We start from the raw sequence: 26726 nt of genomic DNA, 5'->3' as shown, positions 1-26726 counted from the left end.
TAAATCATAAATATATTTAATTTTTTTTTTTAGAAACTGCAGATATTTCTGTACAAAATTTTTAAAAAATCAATTCGGACAAGAAATATCTTCAGTAGAATTTTTATTAAAACTGTGTTTTACACGAAATGATAGTGTTCTATTATAAATGATGGTCCCATGTCCCTATAGAGATAAGATATGGGGTAGGAGAAATATCTCCTGAGAAGACTATAGAGACCTAAGAAATAAACTGTCGGGGAAACTGGCAAAGTAATAGGTTATCTGTATCTAAATTGTGTAAACACTCAAATAGCCATCATATCATCATTCCACAAATAAAATGAACATTACCATAAGTTCATACAAGGAATAAACTTCTGACATTACATGTATATATACACATTTTGTACCAATAACTTTAAAAGAGTAACATAAAGGTTTTCCGTTTTGAAAACAAAAGTTACATATTATATATTTCCTCTATGGATATGTTTCCCCTGCCTGTGAGCGAACTGACGGAGTACTAGGGATATCTTATCTCTATAAAGTACATGTGATTATCATTAAGAATAGTAGTCTTGGATAAAGTAATAAATGTTTTAGTTGGACACATTAGGTTATCTGTATCTAAAGTGTGCACACGCTCAAACAGCGATCATATCATCATTCCACAAATAAAATGAACATTACCATAAGTTCATACAAGGAATAAACTTCTGACATTACATGTATATATACACATTTTGTACCAATAACTTTAAAAGAGTAGCATAAAGGTTTTCCATTTTGAAAACAAAAGTTTAAAACATCTCCATATGGATTGACAACACCAGAAACCTCTCCATAACGATTTTCTCCAACCATGACGAAACATCAAAATATCCATCATGAATCACCAACCGTACGAAATTGACTAAATAAGTACAATTAAATTTTAAATTGCATTTTTTCTCTTTTCTTTATTTAATTAATTATTTTTTGGTGTATGTGTTTAGTTTTTTAGTTTTTAGTTTTTTCTGTTTGTTTGTTTTTTGTTTGTTTGTTTTGTTTTGTTTTGTTTTGTTTTGTTTTTTTGTTTTTTTTTTCGTTCGCACATACCTACATAAACATTCGGCCGAAAAGCTGTTACTCTCCTTATTACACATACATATTATATATTTCCTCTATGGATATGTTTCCCCTGTCTGTGAGCGAACTGACGGAGTACTAGGGATATCTTATCTCTATATAGTACATGTGATTATCATTAGTTGGACACATTAGTTTATTTTGGTTCCTGCTATAGCATTAGGGTGTCATAAACTGCAGATCAGTTTGTTTTCATAACCTTCAAATGACCTTCTAACGACTGTAATTAATTTAATTCTATGTCTCCTGATGACAAATGTATCCCAGCTGTATCTCATTTCTTTGCTCAAAAACGGTAATCTTATAATTATTGCGTGACGGATTTTTATTGCTTAAGTTTAAAATACTTACGTGTCAGATTGTAGGTGATTCTCTGTGTTTACACCCCATACTTTTTGCTATGATGTTCTTTCATTTTTGTTTTACCCTTATTATACAATATGAAATGTTTTAGCATGTGAATGAAAAGGAAGTCATCGCTTTATGTTTTAGGAAAATGAATTAAGTATTGACAGTGTCGGGAATTTGTGTTCGTTTGTGTATGGAAGTTGAGGAGGTTTTGTATTTCGTATCACGTTTCTAGTTCGAAAGGAGATATTTCTCCTACCACATATCTTATCTCTATAGGGATATGGGACCATTATTTATAATAGAACACAAATCTCATAATTATTTCTATTTCTAAAGTCTAGTACCATACCAAACGCAATTAAAGCCACATGACATTGATGTGTCCTGTCAAAAGATACTGACTAATTATAATAACAGACCATTTATCTGTTATTTATCTGATACACGTGTCTAGTGTGAAAATAAACATAACGGCACTTCTATTAATTAAAACATATCAAAACAAAGTTTCATATGTAATAATTCAGACAAAAACAAACTACTAAACTAATGTATCTAAAACGAAAACAAACTTGAAAACTTCTTATAAAATCATATGGGAAGTGCTATTTTGCAGGTTGCAGGTTGCGGGTTGCGGGTTGCAGGTCACACATATAAATATTATATATGTAAAAAGGTCATATTAGGGGAATTAATACACATAAAATCCTACCCATGACTGATAAATTTACAAATTATTTCTTACAGTACACATACTGTAGGGTAGAAGTATTTTTTCAGTTATCAGTTGTCAGTATTTAATTTTGTCATTTTTTTTTTATCATAATCTTCAAATTCAATAATCATAATTTTAATACACATACATGTATCATTTGATGCTTATCATACTGCTCAATTGCAATTAATAGTTCTAAACATTGATTCTAGTGAAGTTAAAGTAATAAAAACTTCAAATTGACATAGGCTTAACAGGTTCTATGGAACACATTAATCTGTCTTAATCTAGTTACATAAACAATTAAATTCCTTTCAGTGAACATTCAAAATCTTTGTGGCTTATATAAAGAAATTATAAGCATTAAATAATTATATGCATTTTCTTGCATGAACATAATAAATTTAGTACAAGAAACAAACAAAATAATTTGCTTCCCAAGTCAGTTTTTATTTATGTAAAGACCCGAAACCTTGAGTCTGTTCTGTTGCAATTGTCCATTTACAATATGTCTAATGATTTAAAAGTAAAAAATGTATCTATTTGTTTAAAAAGGAGACGGACATCCTGTATCTTAAGTATATACCTCCCCAAATTTCAAGCAGGGATAATATAAGCTCACCTGCATTCCATTTTCCATTTGCATTTATTTTTATTTTTACATTAACAAGTCAAGGGAATATAGTTAAACAATATGGAGTAAAGTTTTGAGAATTATAGTTAAAGTTTTAAATGAATTCTTATTATAACAAAAACAATATAAAAAAAAATATGACAACAATTGTACCCGTGTAACGAGGCCATTTTCCATAATTTTAATATTTCCAAGGGACTCAACTCTTTTAAATAAAGTTGATCGTCCACCATTTTAGAACTTGCCCGAGATATTGCTGATATTAACCTAAAGTATAAGTTTTATAAAAATCTAGCAAGAATTGTATCCGTGAGAGCGCTAACGAGGCCATTTTCCATAAATTTAATATTTCTAAGGGACATAACTCTTTTAAAAAAGTCGATCATCCACTATTTTAGAACTTGTCCGAGATATTGCTGATATTAACCTTTATAATAGTACAAGTTTTATAAAAATCTGACAAGAATTGTACCCGTGAGATCGCTAACGAGGCCATTTTTCATATATTTAATATTTCTAAGGGGCATAACTCTTTTAAAAAAAAGTCGATCTCCACCATTTTCGAACCGGACGGACGGACACACGGACAGAACGACGGACGGACGGACACCCGGTATTTCCGTGTCCCCCCGCAACGCGTTACGCATGGGACAAAAAAGATATCTATCATAGCGTATAAACGCAGTAAACGCAATAAACGCAGCCTTTTATGACAAGACTTTTAAATAGGTAGACTTTTGAGAAGGACCCTTGCTATGAATGCAATAGAACTTAGCTAAAAAAATCCAGAAACTTACATCTAGTTATTATATAAAAGGCAATAAGTCTTTACCACTATATAAAAACCTTGTCAAGTCTTGATGTTTCAGTATGTATGTTCTATGCATTTGTTGAAAGTTTTACCCAAATGTTTGTTAAGTTTTCTCTTTTCGAACAGAAAGTGTATGTATTAGATAAACCCTGAGGGTGCTAGACCAATTAGGTGAATTTACATCTCAAGATATTATGATTAATGTAAATTGATAGATTTTTTTTTTAGGTGTAAGTTTATTTACAGCAGAATGTTGTTTAATGTAATTGGATACCCTGCCTTTAACATTGATCGTAAAATTGTGTAGATTAGATACACCCTCTCATGCCAATGCCCTCGTCGTATGATCTAATACTTAAACCCGCAACCTGCAACCTGCAACCCGCAACCTGCATTTTAGACAATTTCAAATCATATTGACCTACACATGCTCTTCAACAATACAAAAAATAAGTAAAGTTACAAAAATCCACTAAGATTTCTAACGAAAAGTAATTGTCCTGACTCATTGAAATGTACAAAATCTCTCAAATCTGATGATGAAATATTTGATTGATCTATATACAAATGTTTACCCTTCTTACAGAGTTCTTTCAAAATATTATTCAATTGATTAATTCTCAAATTGATAACTTCATTTTTTGTATACACACAACCAGAAAAAATAAATGCAAACTGTTTAACCTTCTGCAACTCAGATATAAGGTGAAAAATGTTATTTAGATCTTTTACAGCATCTACAAGTTGAGCTGTTTCCGGTTTTGCGGATTTGTTTACATTATTCGTTCCACAATGGAAAATCACTATAAAACTTGTTGAATGTTTTAAAAATTCTACCAAAGAAAAGTAACAATCTAACAATTTACCTCCACTTATGTAAATAACGTTAACATTTTTATTTGTATTGCTCAAAAATTTAATCATCGAATCACCTATAATTAAAACTGGAACAAAGTTTTTAGGAGGTAATAAACTATTTTCAATTATTTCATGAACTCGATCAAAGGGAAAACTTGCGGCAAGCATATTCCATTGCAAGCCCTTCTTGTCAGAAAGAAAACCCTTTTGGAGGGATAAAGCAAAACTCCAGTATCCCCTTTAAAACCAATAGGAATTACTTGGCTCGCTTGTGCTAAAACTACAGGAAACCAAGGTTGAACTGGTTGAAAATGTGGAAATACCAAAGTACAGCTTAGTTTTTCTTGTAAAATAAAATTTACTACAGTGGGAATCAAACAAAAAGGGGGAAATGCGTTATATCTTTCTCCTTCTTTGTATATCTGGGCGAAAGCATCCACCCCAGATGAAAGAGGTGATGATTTACCATCTTCATTTAACATTGTGTTACTATCAATTGAAAACATATCAAGTGTGTGTGTGGGCCAAATAAATATTGCAAGTACCACCAAGTTCGCTTAGTAATTGATGATCTGATTTAGATAAATTTCTAGAGGGTCCATCTGCCGGATTTTCAGATGTATGAACATAAAACACAGATAGGTTAATGTTAGAATTAAAGGTCAATTGAAAAATATCTTTCAAAATTTTGTTCAGCTCTTCGTTTTTACCATACTGATTATTCCAAGCAAAAACTAGGGCTTTGTTATCTACTCTTGCATCTATTCTTGATTTTTTTAACTTTTCACCTAAAGATATAATAGCGTTCTTCAAGGCCAGTGCTTCCTTTATCATAATGTGCGAACCCTTTATTTCGTCACTCCAGTAATCTGAAAATGTTTGGGACTGGTCATTGCTAAAATATGATACCCCATTTTAAAATCAGATGCATCAGAAAAAATAGACAAATCATGATGTCTTTCTGCTATCCAAGGGAGTTGTTCTATTCAGTTATCTAAAAACTTCCAATGGCTAACTTCTTCCCTAAGAATTGAATCAATTCTATTTGTCATTGAGTTCTTTACAGTTTTAGAAATAGCCCTATTACATACCGAAGTGTACAGTTTTGCCCTGGGATTGCCAAAGACATCGATATACACATACCAGTAAATTTTTGAATCAATGCAACTGGACATGAACTATACAACTTAAAATGTTTTCCCTCAACACTGCAAATTTATGTTTCCTCTGCTCTGTGATGGAGAATGACGTACAAACAGTATCAATAATCAAGCCTTAAAATGTTAAAGACTGCTTCGGATTTATCTATATTCAAAAAATACCCTAAACTTATAAAAAGTCTAACAGCATATCTTAATGCAATATGTGACCTCATTACAGGGTTATCTAGATCATTAAGAAGATTACCATGAAACTCTTCAATCAATCGGTCATCAATGTACATAATAAACATGAAATAGACTTGCTTCGAAGGCATGAAATGCCCTGTAAATTTAATGTATGGTATATGAAAGCTGAATTTTTCCATCCAAATGGGAGGGTATTACGGCAGAAAAGTATCCTCCCCACTCAAAACCAAGTAAATGTCTTGATGATTCAGTAACAAATACATTTTATAACCAGATTTATCATCTAACTTTGTCAGAAATGAGCCCTTTCGAACAGTTTTTGAACATCAACCAAAGTGTCCAGATTAAATGGTGTATCTTTCAAAAACGAGTTGAGGTACATCAGGTTAATACACAAACGAGGCTTGGTAGGTTCTATAGTAATTGGTGATACAATATGCGGCGGTTGCACTTCTCCAACTTTCCCCAATAATGTAACAGAACCAGATTGTAAGTGAGAAGTTATTTCATCATTAATAAAATCAATATGTTCTTGACAATTTGCTGCATTGTTGAACTGTCGGGATGGTGGGTAAACGTCATCATATTGTACACACCAAAACATGCCCTTAAATGGCTGCATAAAGTCATGGATATCAACGTAATTGGTAACCCAATTTAACACTTCACTATTACTTTCTTCGATTATTTTAACCCAAACATATTTATTATTATGAATACTGCCAGCAATGAAATTACATGGATCGGGAAAAACCATTTCCTTATCTAGATCGAAGTCTAAAACATATCTTTCAGGATCAAACACCACATCATCATATTTAACCATTTCCTTATTCCTATTTACATACTGCATACTACTACACCGCTTCACAACTTCGTACGGTTTGAAGGAGTCAGAGAATTCCCATACACGTGGCTCGAAAAGGTATTGTTCATCTGAGACCTACAAAAGTTATAAAACTGTTATTTTCTTGGGCAATCTACTCTTAAATGAGATATATCTCCACACTTAAAACAGACAGAGAAGTTTTGAGGTATCTTTCTAGTAGCAGCTAGCCTCCTGTAATTTACATTTTTGACTTGCGGAGGACTCTGAGCCGGGAGTGCATGTTGGAAAAAGGATTGTGCTACTTGCATCATACTGACGAACTGCTGCAGGTCATTCTCTGATTTCTGATTTGAAGAGTTGATGCATTTTTTGGGCTTTTATCCGAATCTTTTTCTTTGTTACACCCATGAACCTTTAAGAACTTTTGCTCCTTTTCAAATATCTTTGTTTCGGCGGGAGAAGACAGCAAAGAGGTGACCAGAAAACCAATCTTTTCATGATTCTTATGGCACAAGAACCTTTGTTATATCATGGAATACAATTCTCTATTACTGTCATTTACTCTTCAAGCTACTTCGTCCAAATGCATGAGCTTAAGTTGCATGGTATTGACGTTAATCTCTGAGGAGCGGGCCGCGTACTCTTTAACCTCCTTCTTTAGGGCTTGGGCGACAACATCAACATTCAAACTTTTTTTTAGGATTTCTATCTCTAACAACAGATCTTGATTCTGTAATTTGATAAAATTATTTAATCAGTCAACAATTTTTCTAAGATTTTGAATTTGTTCTATATTAGCAAACATATTAGCTGGAATAACATCACTCGTTTTAGATAATGACTTTACAGACTTTATTTTATCACATAAGACGTTTGGGGCAATGTAATTTTTTAACATGTCATCCGATTTCCAGCCTACATGTGACTTAATTATGTCATTGCTAAGTCCTAACCAAGCTAATGTTAAAGCACACCCACTTCTGGTACTATGGGAAGTTTCACCTTCCCACAAATCAAGATCCTTTAAATACAATTTTAATCTAGCATTAGCGGCTGATGATGAAAACGGTGCATCTAAAATCTCATTCTGAGACGATGCTAAAGGACAGAAAAAATATCCACCTGTTAATGCAATGTCATGTTTTTTTACAAAATTTTACATAATTTTCCATCCCATAATAGGAACATATTTCCACATTACTCGACGGGAATACAAACACTATTCGCGGTTCTCGAATATCTATAGTTTTCCCGGTTACAAGATGCAAAAGGATTCCTTCATTATTTGGAAGCCATTTAATATGATCTGTTAGGACTGAACCAAGATCTCCTGCGCGATCGCCAGTAAAAGCAATCACTTTAAGGAAAACTATGTCACGCATTAAAATGTATTGCTAAAAGGTTGTTAATCTCTTATCCGAGATGAAACTTATATGAAATGTACCGTGACAAAAGTATAAGTTTATTAAAAAACAGAGGGACTGCTCTTTTCGGAGATGTCGCTGCTAACGATTGTTCTAATCTATCAGCGGACAAATATCTTTTTATCATCGGTGCACCGGCTGGAATGCCAAGTCCTAATACCTCGTTCCAATCACCCCCTCTTATCCCTAAAAATTGCACGAATTTGACCAATTAGACTATCAACCGAACCAGCAGAGAGTCTATACGGACATCCACATGAAAACTTTCCCCTTTTCCCTTTATTTTCACATTGTTTTATATGAATTCGCGTTTTTCCACTTGCATCTTTTACCACCAAAAACCTACGAACATCCGATGGTAAAGCATCATCTAATGTCCTCTTTGGATCTAGGTGGTACAGAAACTCACAAGACTATCACGTAAACTATCTTTTTGCTTTGAGTATTTTGTACTTTGGAGAAGAGATTCCAATTCCGATATCCTATCATTTATCGGATCCTTATTCTCTAAAAGCGAATCGTCACATGTAGACTGAAAAATTATAAATTATTGTGAACTTAATTTTATCTGTATAATTAAATCTATATTATAAACATTATTTTTTATTCCGTAATTAAGCAACACGCGATCATAAACTTCTAAACAAAGTTGATATTTACATGTACCGATAAATAAATTTCCCAATAGATTGTTGTAATAAATTAAATACTCATGTGTCCAAAATCCCTCAAGTGTATTTGTTTTTCAACTTGATTTAAAACACTTTTTCTTTTTTCTTTTCACCAATTCTTTATAAAAATGGGCTAAGATAGCACAATACAAAAGCAACTACATTTTATCAAAATTTTATTTTCAGCTGTTTTTGTTACTTCTTAATATTCCAAAACCACAGAAGAAAATAAATATTTATATATCTTGCACTGTTAATGAGTTTTGATTATCATTAGTTTGATAAACAAATGCACGTGTCTGACTGATACAAGATAAGAACATGTGGGCAGTACTTTGTGGTTAATCAATAGAATCATTTAATGGCTTTATGACCACTGACCTGCAATAACAATAACAGTTATGCAAAAAGAGGTGGATAAAGGATTTATTGAAAAATTAAGATAATGAATTCAAATAAAACTACATTTCAATATTGGAGCTGCCAGGAGAAAAAAACAAAACAACTATTTGGAGACATGTATAGAGGGAATCAAAATATATATGTACAGATATTAAACAAATATAATAATGGATATGATGCATCGAGTGAACCAACACCTTCTAACGGTACAAGCTGGTAAAGTAATAAGGATGGATACCCGAAAGTATGCTGCGGTTGTCTTAAAACCTAGGGACAATAATGATACACAAAGACAACAACATCCTAGATTACTGCAAGAAAATTCTTTATTCTGGTCTACATGTTTCGCCACTTACGGTGGCGTCTTCGGGACAATTTAATGATAGGAAACGAAAACTGAAGTACATAAAATGTGATAATTGTACAACAATTAATGTTGCTGATGTTTATACTAGAACTTATTGAGGAGAATGTTTTAATATGAATTCTTTTTAAAGGAAAATACAAATTAAATATTTCATTTTAAACTGCAATAAAATGCTCCGCAGGGCGCAGCTTGATACGACCGCAGAGGTCGAACCCTGAACAGTTGGGGCAAGTATGGACACAACATTCAAGCTTGATACAGCTCTGAATTTGGATTGTGATTAAATGTTTGACACAGCATAGGTTTCTGACACAGAATGAATGTGGTCTAAGAACTTAAAAATTTTAAATTGGACATTCATATTATGGTCCAATATCCAAAATCTAAATACATGGTTAGATTCAGCATATCAAAGAACCCCAAGAATTCAATTTTTGATGAAATCAAACAAAGTTCAATTTTGGACCCTTTTGACCTCAATGTGGACAAAGTTGATAACGGGGCCCAAAAATCAAAAATCTAAATACATGGTTAGATTCAGCATATCAAAGAACCCGATATATTCAATTTTTGTTGAAATCAAACAAAGTTTAATTTTGGACCACGATTTGGACCAACTTGAAAACTGGGTCCATAATCAAAAATCTAAATACATGTTTAGATTCAGCATATCAAAGAACCCTAAAAATTCATTTTTTGTTAAAATCAAACTAATTTTAATTTTGGACCCTTTGGACCATAATGTAGACCAATTTGAAAACGGAACCAAAAATTAAGAATCTAAATACACGGTTAGATTCGGCATATCAAAGAACCCCAATAATTCAATTTTTGATGAAATCAAAAAAAGTTTAATTTTGGACCCTTTTGACCTCAATATGAACCAATTTGATAGCGGGCCCACAAATAAAAAATCTAAATACATGGTTAGATTCAGCATATCAAAAAAACCCATACATTCAATTTTTGTTGAAATCAAACAAAGTTTAATTTTGGACCCCAATTTGGACCAACTTGAAAACTGGGCCAAAAATAAAATCTAAATACATGTTTAGATTCAGCATATCAAAGAACCCCATATATTCAATTTTTGTTGAAATCAAACAAAGTTTAATTTTGGACCCCGATTTGGACCAACTTGAAAACTGGGCCCATAATCAAAAATCTAAATACATGTTTAGATTCAGCATATCAAAGAACCCTAAAAATTCAATTTTTGTTAAAATCAAACTAATTTTAATTTTGGACCCTTTGGACCATAATGTAGACCAATTTGAAAACGGAACCAAAAATTAAGAATCTAAATACACGGTTAGATTCGGCATATCAAAGAACCCCAATAATTCAATTTTTGATGAAATCAAAAAAAGTTAAATTTTGGACCCTTTGGACCTCAATGTGGACCAATTTAAAAACGTGGCCCAAAATCCAAAAACTTAATACACGGTTAGATTCAGCATATTAAAGAACCCCAAGAATTCAAGAATAAAACCCCATTGAAATTGATCAAGAAATAATCAATTTATACAAAGTATCTTCTTTTGCACAATACTGTGCAATTGAATATTTCTTGCTATTGCGCAATACTGTACAATTGACAATTTCTTGCTATTGCGCAATATTGTGCAATTGGATATTTCTTGCTATTGCCCAATACTGTGCAATTGAAGATTTCTTGCTATTGCGCAATACTGTGCAATTGAAGATTTCTTGCTATTGTGCAATACTGTGCAATTGAAAATTTCTTGCTATTGCACAATACTTATTATATAATAATTTACACATCCTGTTTGGTGTGTATCTCCTACCATATCATTATTATTTGCTTTTAAATATAAATCAGAAATAACCAACTTAAAATGGAAAATTTTAAAAGAAAAAAAAAAGGAAAAAAAGAAAAAAAAAAGAAAAAAAAAAAAAATCCCCCCCCCAAATTTTTTGAACCCCTTATGATTCATCACCCCCAAACTCAATCCCAGCCTTCCTTTGGTGGTATGGTTCCTTGCAGTACAATTTCAGAGAGATCCATACACTTGAACACAAGTTATTGTCTGGAAACTAGAAAAATGCTTATTTTTGGCCCCTTTTTGGCCCCCAATTCCTAAATGTTTCGGGCAATTACCCCCAAACTCAATTCCAGCTTTCCCTTTGTGATATGGAACCGTGTAGTACAATTTCAGAAATATCCAAACACTTACACCCAAGTTATTGTCATGAAACTAGAAAAATGCTTGTTTTTGCCCCTTTTTTGGCCCCTAATTTCTAAAATTTTGAGGCAATTACCCCCAAAATCAATTACAGCCTTCCCTTTGTGATATGGAACCTTGTGGTACAATGTCAGAGAGATCCATACACTTACACACAAGTTATTGTCTGGAAGTTACAAAAATGCTTATTTTTGGCCCCTTTTTGGCCCCTAATTCCTTAACTGTTGGTACCATAACCCCCAAAATCAATCCCAACCTTCCTTTCGTGGTATAGAACCTTATGGTAAAATTTCATGGAGATCCATGCGAAAACCAATGTGTCTTCGGACGACGCCGGACGACGCCAGACGACGACGACGACGACGACGACGCCAACGTCATACCAATATACGACCAAAAAATTTTTAATTTTTGCGGTCGTATAAAAATGAAAAAAATCTACTTTGTGTAAATCACCATAATTATTGCCATTGTATTTAATTGCAATTCTAGAAATCCCCCATAAGGATCCTCTAGACTGACCAACTGATCTTTTTGTGTACACATTCATAACTTACTTTTTGTAACAATGGAAAAAACAAACTATATTATTTCATGTAATAAAAGAATAAAATCCATATTGAAAAAAGTAAATGCAATATGTAATTGAACTTCTGAGATCATTGATAGTAAAGGGTTATCATGGTGGGCGGAGTTTTGACCACATCAGCAGTAACTGAATTACATCAAGGTCAATAATGATATAACATCTCCCGCCAGATCCGATTTTTGATGCATAGGGTGAGCATTTTCTTTATATATTTAGAATTGCTGAAATGAAATGCTTTCTTACTGGTCATCACCTAATTGATTTATGATTTAAGGCCAATCCTGAAGTATCCCCATGGTACATGTGTGAATTATATTGAAGTTAATGGTGTATAAGTAGGAAAATCCTTATTTATTCAGTTGTGACACATTCATTTTTGTCATAAACTGTACATGGCCATAAGGTATCGTCACCTACAATTGGTTCTATACATTTCATATAAATGTACGTTTTTTTATAAACAAATATTTAGGGCCTATTTAATATTTCTGGTTGGATTTTAATCAACTTGGTACAATAGGCTTATTTGTTTATTTAATAATATATTTGTTGTGAAGCCTTAATTATCAATTTCTAATGATATAAATAAAAAAAATTTGTTCGAAAATTTGCTATATATTCCAAACAAAAAATCCAAACTTATTCGCATAAGTGAAAAACCTACGTAGTTTGACATAAAATACTTATGATTTTTATATTCACTGGCCGATTGATTTGTGTTTAAGAAAGCCAAAACTAATAAAGATATACGAGCATTGGCGAGCATAGGTATAGGATAAAGGTAATATAGGAACGTCCTTCTTGCATTGAGTCAGAACACCACTGAAGAATTGTGTAACTATAAAATAGACATTGATAAACTGTACGTCACACCAAAGTTCACGGTATCGCATTCAGAGTTAATTTACTTTCTTTATTCTTTTTTTTTATATACTTTTTTAGAACTTTTAAAAGGCTGAATGGGAGACTAGTATGAAATTTTGAGCTCAACTTTTTACGAGTTAGGAAGTTTCCTGTTCTTTTCAATACAATTTTATTACTAACGAACAAATTTAGCGTTATGTGATTTTATACAGATTAATCATTGCGTAATTTTGTATGTAATAAGAAACACTTTATCAAGTTAAACAACTTATGTATTTCAAAAAAAATATATCGAAAACAATTACATTGTACACAGAACAAAATACGAAATAAGTAAACAGTCAAGTATAATTTAAATAATGAAGTATGGAATAAATAAAGAAGTATGTTTGAAATAAGGTAATGTTATGTAACGAAAGCAATGTATAACAAAATACTACTTAGTTTTTCTTTAATTTACAAGGTTTGCAAAACGTGAAAAAGATCAACACAAAACTTTCATTGCTTTATTGGTTCCTTAAATAGTAAATATATGTATAAAATGACGAAAAAATCTCCTGTTAAGCTAAAAGATATTATTAGTATAGCTATCTTCTGCTGAGACGCACGCTTAAACGAAATTCTTTGAAACTAATTGATTGATTGTTGGTGTTTAACACCACTTTCAGCACTCTTTGTTATAGAGGGAGAAGAAGATATTTCATTTCCATCGAATGGGTTCACAAAGAGCATATTACAATATAAGACTTTAGACACCAAAAAAAAAAAAAAATAAAAAAAATGGCGTCCATTTTTTTTAATGGCGGAGGCAGCCAGAGTGCACAGAGACAGCAACCGACCTTTGCCATGTAGGAAACTGTGGAAATCTTAGTAATTAAGGATCGGAGTCGGATGCCCTTGCTACGATCGGGGCCTCATTCACAACCTCAATGTTGACATGATAGTGATTACTGTAGATAAACTCTTAGATCGCTGAAGCAAACGAGGCCTGGGAAAATCTTTAAATAATAGAAAAATAAAAAGATGTGGTATGATTGCCAATGATACAAATCTCTACCAGTGACCAAATGACATAAAAGTTAACAATTATAGGTCACCGTACGGCCTTCGACAATGAGCAAAACACATACCGCACAGTAAGCTATTAAAGGCCCCGAAATGAAAAATGTAAAACAATTTAAACGAGAAAATTCACGGCCTGGTTTATGTACAAAACAATAAACGGATAAAAATATGATACACAACAACAAACGACAACTACTGAATTACAGTCAGACACTTGACCGTGGACAGGTACATTCAGAATGTGGCGAGGTTAAACATGTTTGCTGGCGCGCCAAACCCTCTCCCTAACCTGGAACAGTGTCGAAACAGTATAACACATACTCTCGCACATTCCAAAATAGTATCGTTTTCTTCTTCAGTTAAATTCAATGTGTCTCTTTTTAAGAAAAGTTGTCAGATATTTTCTTGTCAAATATCTAAGTCGACTTTGCAATATTTCAAGTCCCCTTTGTAGATTTTTAGGTCAATATGTCAGACTATTATCTGACAAGTAGGGGGCAAAGTTTGGTGTTGTCTCACAGAATTCTTTAATTTTTTTAACTCATAAAAAATTGCATCTTGATTTAAAATTATATAATGAACAAAAGTATTTCCAAAAAACATTTTACCGATGTTTACTGAGTATGTACCGTAAATCTATTTGCATATCCTCTCTTGTGAAGAGTTGTCTCATTAGCAATCATACCACATCTTCTTTTTTATAATATTAATTAAGAAACGTTCAATAAAGAATATGGCAACGTATTGAATATATAATTTATAACGAGTTTTTTGTAATTTAACAAGTTTGGGGCAATTTATTATAAGTAAAAAACTATCAACATTTTAATTGATACATGTATGATGCAAGTAATGTTTGAATTTCCACTTTAGTCTTCGGACGATTTGTGTAAATATGTATTTTTGTTGTTGTTGAGTTGCTGTCTGATTGAAGTGTACTCAAATCAGGTTTTATTACAAAATTAATGTTATATTGAAAAGAGGAATGCATTTTAACGAGATGAAATAAAAAAAAATTGTAAATTCATATTTTAGGTATTCTTTTAATAAAATAGCTACGTTTCAAAAACACTAAAACGCAAACATACGTTGCCTATACATAGTGAACGTCAAAAACGTCAAATTAGCGATGCTGTGACATTTTGGTAGACCACCATGTGACCGCTTTATTTTGATGATTTGTACATTACTTTTTATTTTATATATATCGAAATGTTCGTTTAGCAAAAGAATTTGATATTATAGTTAATTTTTTTTAACAGCTGATGTTGTTTTCACTATTTTTTACGATTTGTAACAACTTGTCCATTATAATTCAATGAAAAAATGAGGACGCTAACATTGTGACATTTTGGTAGACATCCTTTCAACGCATCGATATTCGATACTTATCATGCGATAAAAATATAATTAAAAGCATAGAATATTCTCTTTTTTATTTGGAATTTGTCATACTGGTTTCAATTCTCCGTTCAAAAATGTATAACACATTATTTTTCATTGTTTTCTATAACCAACTCCGAAATTACTTAACGTAAAACGTTGGTTTAAAGTTTTGTGACGGGAGACCTTTGGGGATTTATATACTAAGTATTTTTTTGTTTAATGCTATAAATAAGATTACTGTCCGAATGAATACCGTTCAAATGTTATAGATTAGGACGCATGATACATTGTCTGACTAGATGAAGTGTTTTGCACAGTTTAACTCAATATAGATAATTTATTTATATAGAACAGTTTTTTTTAAAAGTTGTTGTGACAGTGTACTCTGGGCTAGGTTTTTGGTAATGATGTCAATGTTTTCATGGGAATCGCTCGTTTACATTAGATTTTTTTGCTTTCAATGAGTTTTTCATACTTGTTTTACGAAAGGATATGCATTATCATCAATTTGAGAACATAATCCTCTTGCTATAAATGCATTCTGATCTGTTATGCCGTAAGGGAGTTATATTTATCCTTGGTGTCTACAATCAATAATGACTTCTTACAAGACCTACTCTCTCCAAAAATTGCGTTATTTACGTTTTACACGCATGTCGTCACAAGTCCTAACTTTCTTCTTTCAAATGGTATAGCATTTTTATATTTTATGTACTTGTAAATACCCGAAAATAGGAGGAACACTCGAAGAACAACATTAGTATGTTACCCGTCTACACGAAAAATATAAGATTTTTCTTGTTAATATTCCGAAAATTGATCGACAAAACTGAATAAAAACCGATAAGCCATCTGTAACCCTAATTTCTTACATGCTTTAAAGATTTTGTACACAAATTAACACTTGATCTTTCCTGTATTTTTCTTATATAAAGCCGAATTTTAGTATCAGGTACGTGAAATCAGAAAACGTCACCAACATTGTGCGTAACGTCATAGAAATTAGGAATATATACAGATAAAATTCGGAAAATGTACAATGTTCACAAATTTATTCTCTCTTAAATTAGTTTATATAATTTATTCTTTGACTTGATACACATTTTTTATATATAGTTTGTGTCCTTTAAATATCATAATTGGTTCTTTCAAAATTATCATACCTGACTTAATAATTTATCCTTTGTAATCAATGCCGAAACTTGCATTTTCCTCATAACACTCTTTATAGTGCATTAAATTACTATTTTAAAATAGTATACAGAACCTTTATTTTCGATCAACATCACAATTCTTCACAAATAACTTACTAAACAAACACTCAAAACGTTGTCACCATATTAAACATGTTTGACCATTGAACAAAAGTGCCTAAACCACAGTAACTACCACTGTATAATTCCGTATTTATAGACTTGAATCAACGACCCAGTCGTCAGCAATTTTATAAATTTTGACCATTTGTCCATAGAACAAAAGTGTCTAGAACACACAGTTGCTACCAACTGTGACCTTTCTTATAAACAACACTCACAAATCACTATACATTTCTAACCGAAAGGCTACCATCAAGTCTATGGAATTTTACGCCATTTTTTTTTGCAATTTTAACCATTTGTTCAAAATTGAACAAAAGTACATAAATACCACAGTTCCTGTTCTATAAGCATGCCCACTGTGGATTTTAACCAAAATTTTTGTAACTCATTTATTTAATTTAAAAGGCTCTCTGCATTTTTTAAACAAAAGATTCACAGATACACCTGGTCAAGTTCTACCCGATGCCAAAAACAAAATATAAGCGACTCGCGCTTCTGACAAAATATTCAATTCACAACTTTAAGACAAACTGGCGATGGTGAAAACATATTGACGAAACTATATATTAAGAAGCTTACCGAAGGTACATTTGGTTTTTCACATCGCTTCTTTTTCTTCTTCCTTGAAGGTTCCATTTCATCCGAACCGTCTTCGTTTGCGATTTGAATTCCAATGTGAGCAATTTTGACAAAGTCTGACCTATCTAAATCCCGATTTAGCATTTTCAATAGTTCATCTATTTTAATATCTTGACTCTTCTCTAATCTTAGTTTGAATGTATCTATATCTAAACGGTTTTTACGTTCTCGTTTTCATTAAAACTATTTAACTGGTCATAATGTTCATTTTGATGAAACCTCATTATTACGTCTAACAGCATCTGAGAATTAAACTGTAAATCCCTCTCTAATAACATCTTGGCTAATAACGGATGATTAGCCAGATTAATTCGATGATTCAGTGCTGACCACTGCCTGTGAGCGAACTGACGGAGTACTAAGGATATCTTATCTCTATATAGTACATGTCTTTGTGATTACGAGTCATTTAGAATACAATAGGGGAATTTGGGATAGGTGAAAGACTTTTGACCTTAGACTGTACTAAAGATGTATTCTTCTCGGTATATGTATACACGATGTTAAATCAATTTCAAAGTACATGTATACACTCTCACGAATATTTTTTTGAATATTCTTAAAACCCTTAGGTTAGCTTTTATAAAGTACACGTCTATCTGTGAAGCCAATTTTCGATGTAAAGCAAGTCAAACCATTTTTTTAAACAATGAATTTTCATATTTCTTTAGAAATAAAATAGTTATATGTTTATCAAATAAAATCATATTACATCATTCTTGACTTAAATCAGAGACATGTCACTTAAATCCTCTTTCTTTGTAGATATTTTACTTAACACATTATTTATAACGAGGCATTTTTTTTTATATTTTATTAGGAATAAATTATAAGCCATTAATCGCCAACGCGTTACTTTACTACTTGAAATCTGTGTTGATCAGAATATAATGAGAGAATTAAAGTCTTAATATTTTCCTTTTCTTTGTCAATAGGACAGATGAAATGAACAAAAAAATATCACTGAAATATGACTATTCTGCAATAACAGAGCCAATCGTTTGAAATGCTTTTATCGAACTTTTCCCATCCTCCTTTGCATGCCGAAGTGGTCCGAGTTGGCTTTTAAACTGCCCGAGTTGTCTTTAAAAGTGGTCCGAGTTGTCTTAGTCCGACTTGTCTTAGGTCCGAGTTGTCATATATTCATGGTTTCAACATTTTGGTGGCAAACTTATAGAAAGATCTCAGAAATGAATACGCACGAATCGGATCCATTTGAACCAAAAAGGTTTTTATTTGTATTTAAAATTTAAGATAATTGCCTTAAATTAACTGGACTCCGAATCCAATAGTTATCGGCATACTGTTTTTTTTTATATTTGTGTCGTGTTCAGCCGTTAACTGAATAACTCAATATCGTTATAACAGTACAATTTGATCATTTTTATCACAGAATTCTCGAGATCTTTTTAATCTGCTGGTGGGACAATTAAGACAAGAGGGGTGGACAGTGGGTTCCTGATACCCACTTCTCTATCCCTACACCTCTTTTTAACTCCAACCCCCCTTTTACTGACAGTATTTGTCAGTCCTCAGAGGCGGATTTAGGGGGGCAGGGTGTCCAGCACCCCCTTTAGTGGGAAAAATTTGGTTGATTATTTAGGGAATCACTGAAGCATGACTAAGTGGGCCCTATTATGCAAATTTCTGGATCCACCACTAGTCCTTGTGTTCTATACATAGTGATACTATTCTTAAAGTTTGAAATATACTCCAAACTTTTGTCTGGTCCTTCTTCTTCTTCTTCTTCCGAATACGGGAGTAGACTCCTAGGTAGGAGTGTAAAACTTCCCGGAACTTGTGTGCTATGTACATATGGACTTAATTTAAAAATAATATGACAAAGAAAAATCATTAACAATAACATATATACATTATGTACAGTGGCTTTGTAGTTTAATAAGTTGTTGTGGCTCCTTCAAATGTTAAGAGTAGATATGCCACTTTTGAAGGATTCCAGGGTGTCAGACATACCTATTGCTTCAGGTAGTGAGTTCCAGTCCGAAATAGTGCGAGGATAAAAAGAAAATTTATAGAAATCTTTATTTGTTGATATTTGCCTAAATTTATGTTTCCCCCTAGTACGTCTATCAGATATTGTTAAATTGTCCTTAGGAACTTCCACTAACCCCCAATTTATTTTATATAGCATAGTTAATCTAGCTTTTTTCCTTCTTATTTCTAAATTTTCCCATTCCAATGATTTAATTAAATTTGAAACTGCTCCAGGTGATCTGTCTTTATAATCATTGAAGACAAACCTGGCTGCCTTACGCTGTACCTGCTCAACCTGAGTGATGTGTTGCTTTTTGTACGGATCCCATACAGGGGAAGAGTATTCGACGACTGGACGGACAAGTGATGTGTACGTAAGGTTTTTAACCTTACGTGTGCAGTTTTTTAAGTTCCTACGAAGAAAACCTAAGGTTTTATTTGCCTTACAGGTAATATTGTTTATATGTGTTCCCCAATCAAGATCATGGCTTATAGTTACGCCTAAATATTTACTATCTTTTACTGCTTCTAAAATATGATTGTGCAATATATAATCAAAAGTGGAAGGTTTACTTTTTTTAGAAATATGAATAACATAACACTTCTCAGGATTAAAATTCATTTGCCAGTCCTCTTCCCATTGTACTAAACTAGATAAATCTTTTTGAAGTAATTTGGCATCCTTATCTAGTCCAAATAATTATGACTCTAGAAACGCTATTTTTGATTTTTTCTGTTAAGGCATCCAAAAAGTTTTTATCAAGCGGTACAAAACGTCATAATTATTTGGACTATAAGTCCTTATCAAAATTTTCCCATGACTGGCAAGACTTAAATGAATCTCAACATTTATTTTTAACTGTAAAAATTTTAAAGTTGTATGTACAGTGATTTTATTTGGGTTATGGATTAGGCATTGGCTACGATTACATGTATGTTGAAAAGTAACAATAACAAAAAAGTTTTTATTACCTTGGACACTAATTGCCGGAATGCTAGGTTGGGTTGGGTTGGGTTAGGAACCCATTACTTACGAATGTAACAATAATATTTGTGTCGACGGTTATGTTGTGTTATTGTTACTTTAGATTTATTAAACTTTAAATTGACTTTAGTTTTGTTACTGAATTCTCCGATATGCTTGATAATTATTATTATTGTTATCATTATTATTATTCTTATTATTGTTATTATAAATCAATAAATAATGTTTAAATAGTTTTTAAGTATTAATCATGTTAATTGTTTTAATGATATTCAAGATAATACTACAGTTTAGTAGTGCCAAAGGCGAAGAATATAGTTCTATTATATTCTAAACCCCTTACAGAAGGGTTTGTGCTTGATTTTCATATGATGAAAACATAATCTTTCAATCAGTTTAATCGAGGTCTGGAGCTGGCATGTCAGTAACTGCTAGTAGTCCCTTGTTAATTTATGTATCATTGTCATTTTGCTTAGTTTCATAAGTTACCTTTTCTGACATTGGACAAGGACTTCTTCTAAACTGAGTTTTACTGTGCGTATTACTGTGTGTTTGTTTATTCTACATTGGCTAGAGGTATAGAGTTTGGTTGAGCTGTCACAAAACATGTTTAACCCCCCCCCAACCCCCCCTGCATTTTTGCGCCTGTCCCAAGTCAGGAGCCTCTGGCCTTTGTTAGTCTTGTATGTTTTTTAATTTTAGTTCATTTACATGTTTTTGAAGTTTAGTGTGACGTCCATTTTTGTCTTGCCTTAACAGAGTCAAAAAGCAAGACATAGGTATGCTGTTTCCGGCAGCGGCGTCAATAATGTATTAGTTCGTGATTAGGTCTAGTTCATGGTGAACCACTAGTGGAAGGTCAGTGATATTTGGTATGCAGTTGTAATAACATTGGCACATCTCATTACCATGGAGATTATTTGGCCCCGCCCCCTCAGTCAAGGTCTATTGACTTTGAAACTTTTCATAGTTTACATGTATTAGTTTGTGATTAGGTCAATTTATGGGGAACTACTAGTGGCCAAGTGGTAGGTCAATGATATTTGGTATGCAGTTGTATAAGCATTGGCATATCTCATTTACATGGAGATTATTTGGTTCGATGTTTAGAAAAATTAAAGTACATGTATGCACTTCTATGTATAAAAATTTAACTACAAACTAACCCTTCTTTAATATTGATTCAGAATTAGTAAACTGTTGATGCTAATAAATAACCCAAATACTGTCAATATACTTTGAATCAATTGACGAAGTTATTCCCATTACCAAATTTTCTTTGGGTGAAAAATAAAAAATTTTGGATGCATTTAAAATTAAAAAAAATTGAATTTTATACAGTTATATTAATGAAGTTCGTACTACAAATGTATCCCCATCATATATTGAAATGCATTAACGTAACAATAACACACTGTAACCGTAGAAACAAATATATTATTGTTACATTTGTAATTAATCGGTTCCTAACTCAACCTAGCACTCTGGCAATTGTGTACAACGTAACAAATTACAATAACTTTTTTGTTATTGTTATGTTTTCAATGTAATTATAGCCAGATTAAAGGAGAATTTCCTCGATCTCCTACATTGGAGGTGAAGATTACTTACAGATACAGATACTCCCAGACTAAAATGGGTCAATTTTTCCCAGAATATCCCAATTTTTACTCCCCCTCTTCCCACCCTTAACTCCCACTTCCCTCCCCCAACTCCAGCTTCCCTCACTCCTGACTCCCGCTTCCAGTACCCTCATTCCCATATTCCCTTACCTGTCCAACCCCTCAGACTACAAATCTGGTTGTCCCAATGAATATAATTTTGGTGGTCAGCAGAAAATGTTTGATTTCCATTACATGTATTTCCATAGTGTACATCTGAGGCTACTATAAGTTATGACACATAGTAGTCTCAGTGTACATCACTACATGTACTGTATAAGTAAGTTTTGGCCAATTTGCACAAAATATATAATAATATTATTCCATATAAAATATTGATAAAAATTGATATCAGGAGTCATTCTAAATACCAGACAGCCCAAAACAGATAAAAACAAAACAAAAGACATCAGGACCACTATGTCACTCAAAAAAAATTGGGTGAACTTACCTGATTTTTGGTGACCAGGACCAACAGGACTCATTTTTCAAGAACACTGTCATTATGACTGCTTAAAAAGTATAACCAGTCAGGGGACTTACTTAAATGAGTGATTTTCTAAATCACTGATTCAAGTAACATTATGTCCATAAAGGTTGGAAGTAAGAGTTGTCTTTCTTTAATAATCACCTATTTAAGTAGTACAAATTAATCACTAGACTAAGTGATTTAATTTTATTGTAGCTTTAAATATAGAATACTAATGATCCAGGGACTAATTATGTTGCTAAAATTATCAGAACCAACATCTGTGTTGATAGGATGACTGGGTCATGTCAGGTGATGACCTTGTTCTAAATCTAGGATAATGACATAAAAATCACTTGTTTAAGTATCATACCTAGGCTCAATTTCCTTCCAAAAATTCACTTTCTTTAAGTATCATTATTTCAATAACCCCCACTAATTTCAACACCCCCAAACAGTGAAATTTTGATCGAGAACAGTAGAATTTTATTACATAATCTATAAGATGAAACCTTGAACTTTACAGGAAAAATACTCCAACTGCTGTGAAAAATCTGTGAAGAAAGTATCAGTTCATTATGTAAAGCCATTTTTATAGCATTTTTTCAACTAAAATAGAATTTGCAGCTAAATGATTGCATCAAAGGCATAAACCTTGCTGCTTAAAAGAAGCAAAAAATTCATGTTTTTCTATTCTACTAATGAAAAGATATTATCTAAACCTATGTGTTTAAAATTTTGGTAAACCTACAAAATCACAATTTGTGACAAAACTTCAAATTTGCTACTTAAATAAGTGATTTAAAAATCTTTAATTTCAATAAGTCCCCTGACTGATAACAAAGATTTGGACACAAAATTGTAGCATTTCAAAAACATGAAAAATGGACCTGTTCTGCGGTATGATTGTGGGCAAGTCCTGATAATACATCTGGATCCATGTTGGGCCATGATTGGAAATCAATTTTACTCTACTAATTTGTTATTTTGAAAAATTGAAGGGATTATGTAATCATCAAATTTCGATGGATTATGTAATCATCAAATTTCGATGGATTATATAATGTATACCTGAACATGCTAAAGAAGAAGGTACTAGTGGAAAACTATGGTGATTTGTAGTTGACATTCAAATTTTGTTTGTTCTATTCCATATGATGGATACATTGAATTTTAATGTACACAATTTGTCTTACTGTCTTAACATATACACACTACATCTTCTTTTTCACAGGGGGGGGGGGGGGGGGGGGGAGTGTTGAGTAGATGTGCATAACTTATGAGAGTTTGAGAGTTACCAGCATCTCAAGATGGAAGACACTGGAACTGATGAATATTTTTTTTGCTTCCATTTAATTTTGGTCCAATTGGATATATTGGATATAATTAAGTATATTGGACCTAATTCCATAGGAAAAAACTATATTAGACAAAGATTTATATTTCTAAAATTAAAATCTCATCCCAGAAAAATTTGTGAACATATACATGTATCTGATATACAATATGTTATCATGATTATGTAATGTTGATTTTTTTTAGGTATTCTTAAGATGCTGTTACTGAGCCAACTATTTCATGCATATTCAGGATGAGAGTAAGTTAACAATATATCAAATGGTCAAGTCTGAGATCAGAGGGGACAATCTTAAAGAGTTCAGTTGGTGCACATGTTCTTTCAAGTACAGAGAGCTGTACATTCTTTCAACACATACTAGTAATAGTAGTATCCTATTGAATTGAGTTATCTCCTTGGCAATCAAATATCACATATTATTTTGATACTCATACAGATAGATCAGACATGGTTGAATGTGGATTCAGATATGCTTTTTTTCCTGTTGTTCATCTTAAAACTTTATGACTAGTTTTCAGCAGTAAAGTTCACTGTAAAAGTATAAAATAAATATATTACAACTCCAATTTTACTGTTAAAGGCCAGACATTGTGTTTTAAGCATCAATAAACATGATAAAGTCCAAAAACATTTCCCTAAACATCATGAACATGTCAAAAAACGATAGTCTTTGTAAAATATTTTAAAAACTACAATTGATTTACCCAGCCACCTACAGTACCTTTTTTGCGGCCAGAAGTATAAAATTTTTTTGGCACCATGAACATTAAGCAAATATTAAAATTTGATTTTGGTCATGATGAAAATATCACATAGCAGATTGTTACAATGTACACGGAGAAAACATTGTCAGCAGAGGCAAAGTCAAGATTGACAATGTTGTTTAGAGGGGTAATACAATTGCTCCTCTGATAGCTAAGTGTTATTTAATTTATTATACTGAATGTTCTGTTATTATTGTCTTTTAAATTTTAAAAGTGAAAGTAATACACTACCATGTCATGTACATAACAACAGTCCACAATGATATTAAATAAAGCACACAATTGACCAAGCATCTCTATGAAGGGGTAATATAATATAATCCCTGAGAAAGCCTAGAATATCTCCCTTGTACAAACCAATTAAAATCTGGCATTTAAGTATAATAGAACCTGAACATGCTGAATTGACAAAGTGATGAAATATTTTATTCACTAATTCCTGCTTCTTCTGTTGAGATGCTGGTAACTTACATGTAAGTTAAGCAAATCTGCTTTCCCCCAATGTTATGTTTATTACGATTGTTATACGGCCGCAAAAAAATTTTTGTGGTCGTATATTGGTATGGCGTCGTCGTCGTCCGAAGACACATTGGTTTTCGCACTCTAACTTTAGTTTAAGTGAATGGGTCTTTATGAAATTTTACCACAAGGTTCAATACCACAAAAGGAAGGATGGGATTGATTTTGAGGGTTATGGTACCAACAGTTAAGGAATACATGTAAGGGGCCAAAAATAAGCATTTTTGTAACTTCCAGACACAACTTGTGTGTTAGTGTATGGATCTCTCTGACATTGTACCACAAGGTTCCATATCACAAAAGGAATGCTTGGATTGATTTTGGGGGTAATTGCCTCAAAATTTTAGGAATTAGGGGCCAAAAAAGGGGCAAAAAACAAGCATTTTTCTAGTTTCATGACAATAACTTGTGTGTAAGTAACATTGAGAATGGAAATGGGGAATGTGTCAAAGAGACAACAACCCGACCATAGAACAGACAACAGCAGAAGGTCACCAACAGGTCTTCAATGCAGCGAGAAATTCCCGCACCCGGAGGCGTCCTTCAGCTGGCCCCTAAACAAATATATATACTAGTTCAGTGATAATGAACGCCATACTAAATTCCAAATTGTACACAAGAAACTAAAATTAAAAATAATACAAGACTAACAAAGGCTAGAGGCTCCTGACTTGGGACAGGCGCAAAAATGCGGCGGTGTTAAACATGTTTATGAGATCTCAACCCTCCCCCTATACCTCTAGCCAATGTAGAAAAGTAAACGCATAACAATACGCACATTAAAATTCAGTTCAAGAGAAGTCCGAGTCTGATGTCAGAAGATGTAACCAAAGAAAATAAACAAAATGACAATAATACATAAATAACAACAGACTGCTAGCAGTAAGTGTATGGATCTTTCTGAAATTGTACTACAAGGTTCCATATCACAAAGGGAAAGCTGGAATTGAGTTTGGGGGTAATTGCCCAAAACGTTTAGGAATAAGGGGCCAAAAGGGGGCCAAAAATAAGCATTTTTCTAGTTTCCAGACAATGACTTGTGTTCAAGTGTATGGATCTCTCCGAAATTGTACTGCAAGGTACCATACCACTAAAGGAAAGGCTGGGATTGATTTTGGGGGTAATTGCCTCAAAATTTTAGGAATTAGGGGCCAAAAAAGGGGCAAAAAACAAGCATTTTTCTAGTTTCAGGACAATAACTTGTGTGTAAGTGTATGGATCTGTCTGAAATTGTATTACAAGGTTCCATATCACAAAGGGAAAGCTTGAATAGAGTTTTGGGGTAATTGCCCAAAACGTTTAGGAATAAGGGGCCAAAAGGGGGCCAAAAATAAGCATTTTTCTAGTTTCCAGACAATAACTTGTGTTCAAGTGTATGGATCTCTC

The 26726-nt window shown here is 32.6% G+C and overlaps 1 protein-coding gene and 1 long non-coding RNA gene across 2 annotated transcripts in view; one reads left to right on the top strand and one right to left on the bottom strand.

Annotated features, from left to right (window-relative positions):
• The window catches only part of LOC127724546 (uncharacterized), a 39797-nt gene extending 21892 nt beyond the window's left edge, over positions 1-17905 (bottom strand). Inside the window, exon 1 of the long non-coding RNA XR_007992557.1 lies at positions 17531-17905. This is a non-coding gene — a long non-coding RNA (uncharacterized LOC127724546). The remainder of the gene's footprint in view (positions 1-17530) is intronic.
• An 806-nt stretch (positions 17906-18711) lies between these two features.
• Positions 18712-26726, top strand: part of LOC127708548 (protein arginine N-methyltransferase 6-like) — a 46938-nt gene continuing 38923 nt past the window's right edge. Inside the window, exon 1 of the mRNA XM_052213458.1 lies at positions 18712-18818. Within this exon, the coding sequence (XP_052069418.1) occupies positions 18736-18818 (83 nt within the window). The 5' untranslated portion in view covers positions 18712-18735. The remainder of the gene's footprint in view (positions 18819-26726) is intronic.

This window comes from Mytilus californianus, unplaced genomic scaffold, assembly GCF_021869535.1.
Source record: "Mytilus californianus isolate M0D057914Y unplaced genomic scaffold, xbMytCali1.0.p SCAF_1, whole genome shotgun sequence".
Taxonomy (NCBI): Eukaryota; Metazoa; Mollusca; class Bivalvia; order Mytilida; family Mytilidae; genus Mytilus; species Mytilus californianus.
This window is presented reverse-complemented; position numbering and strand designations above follow the sequence as displayed.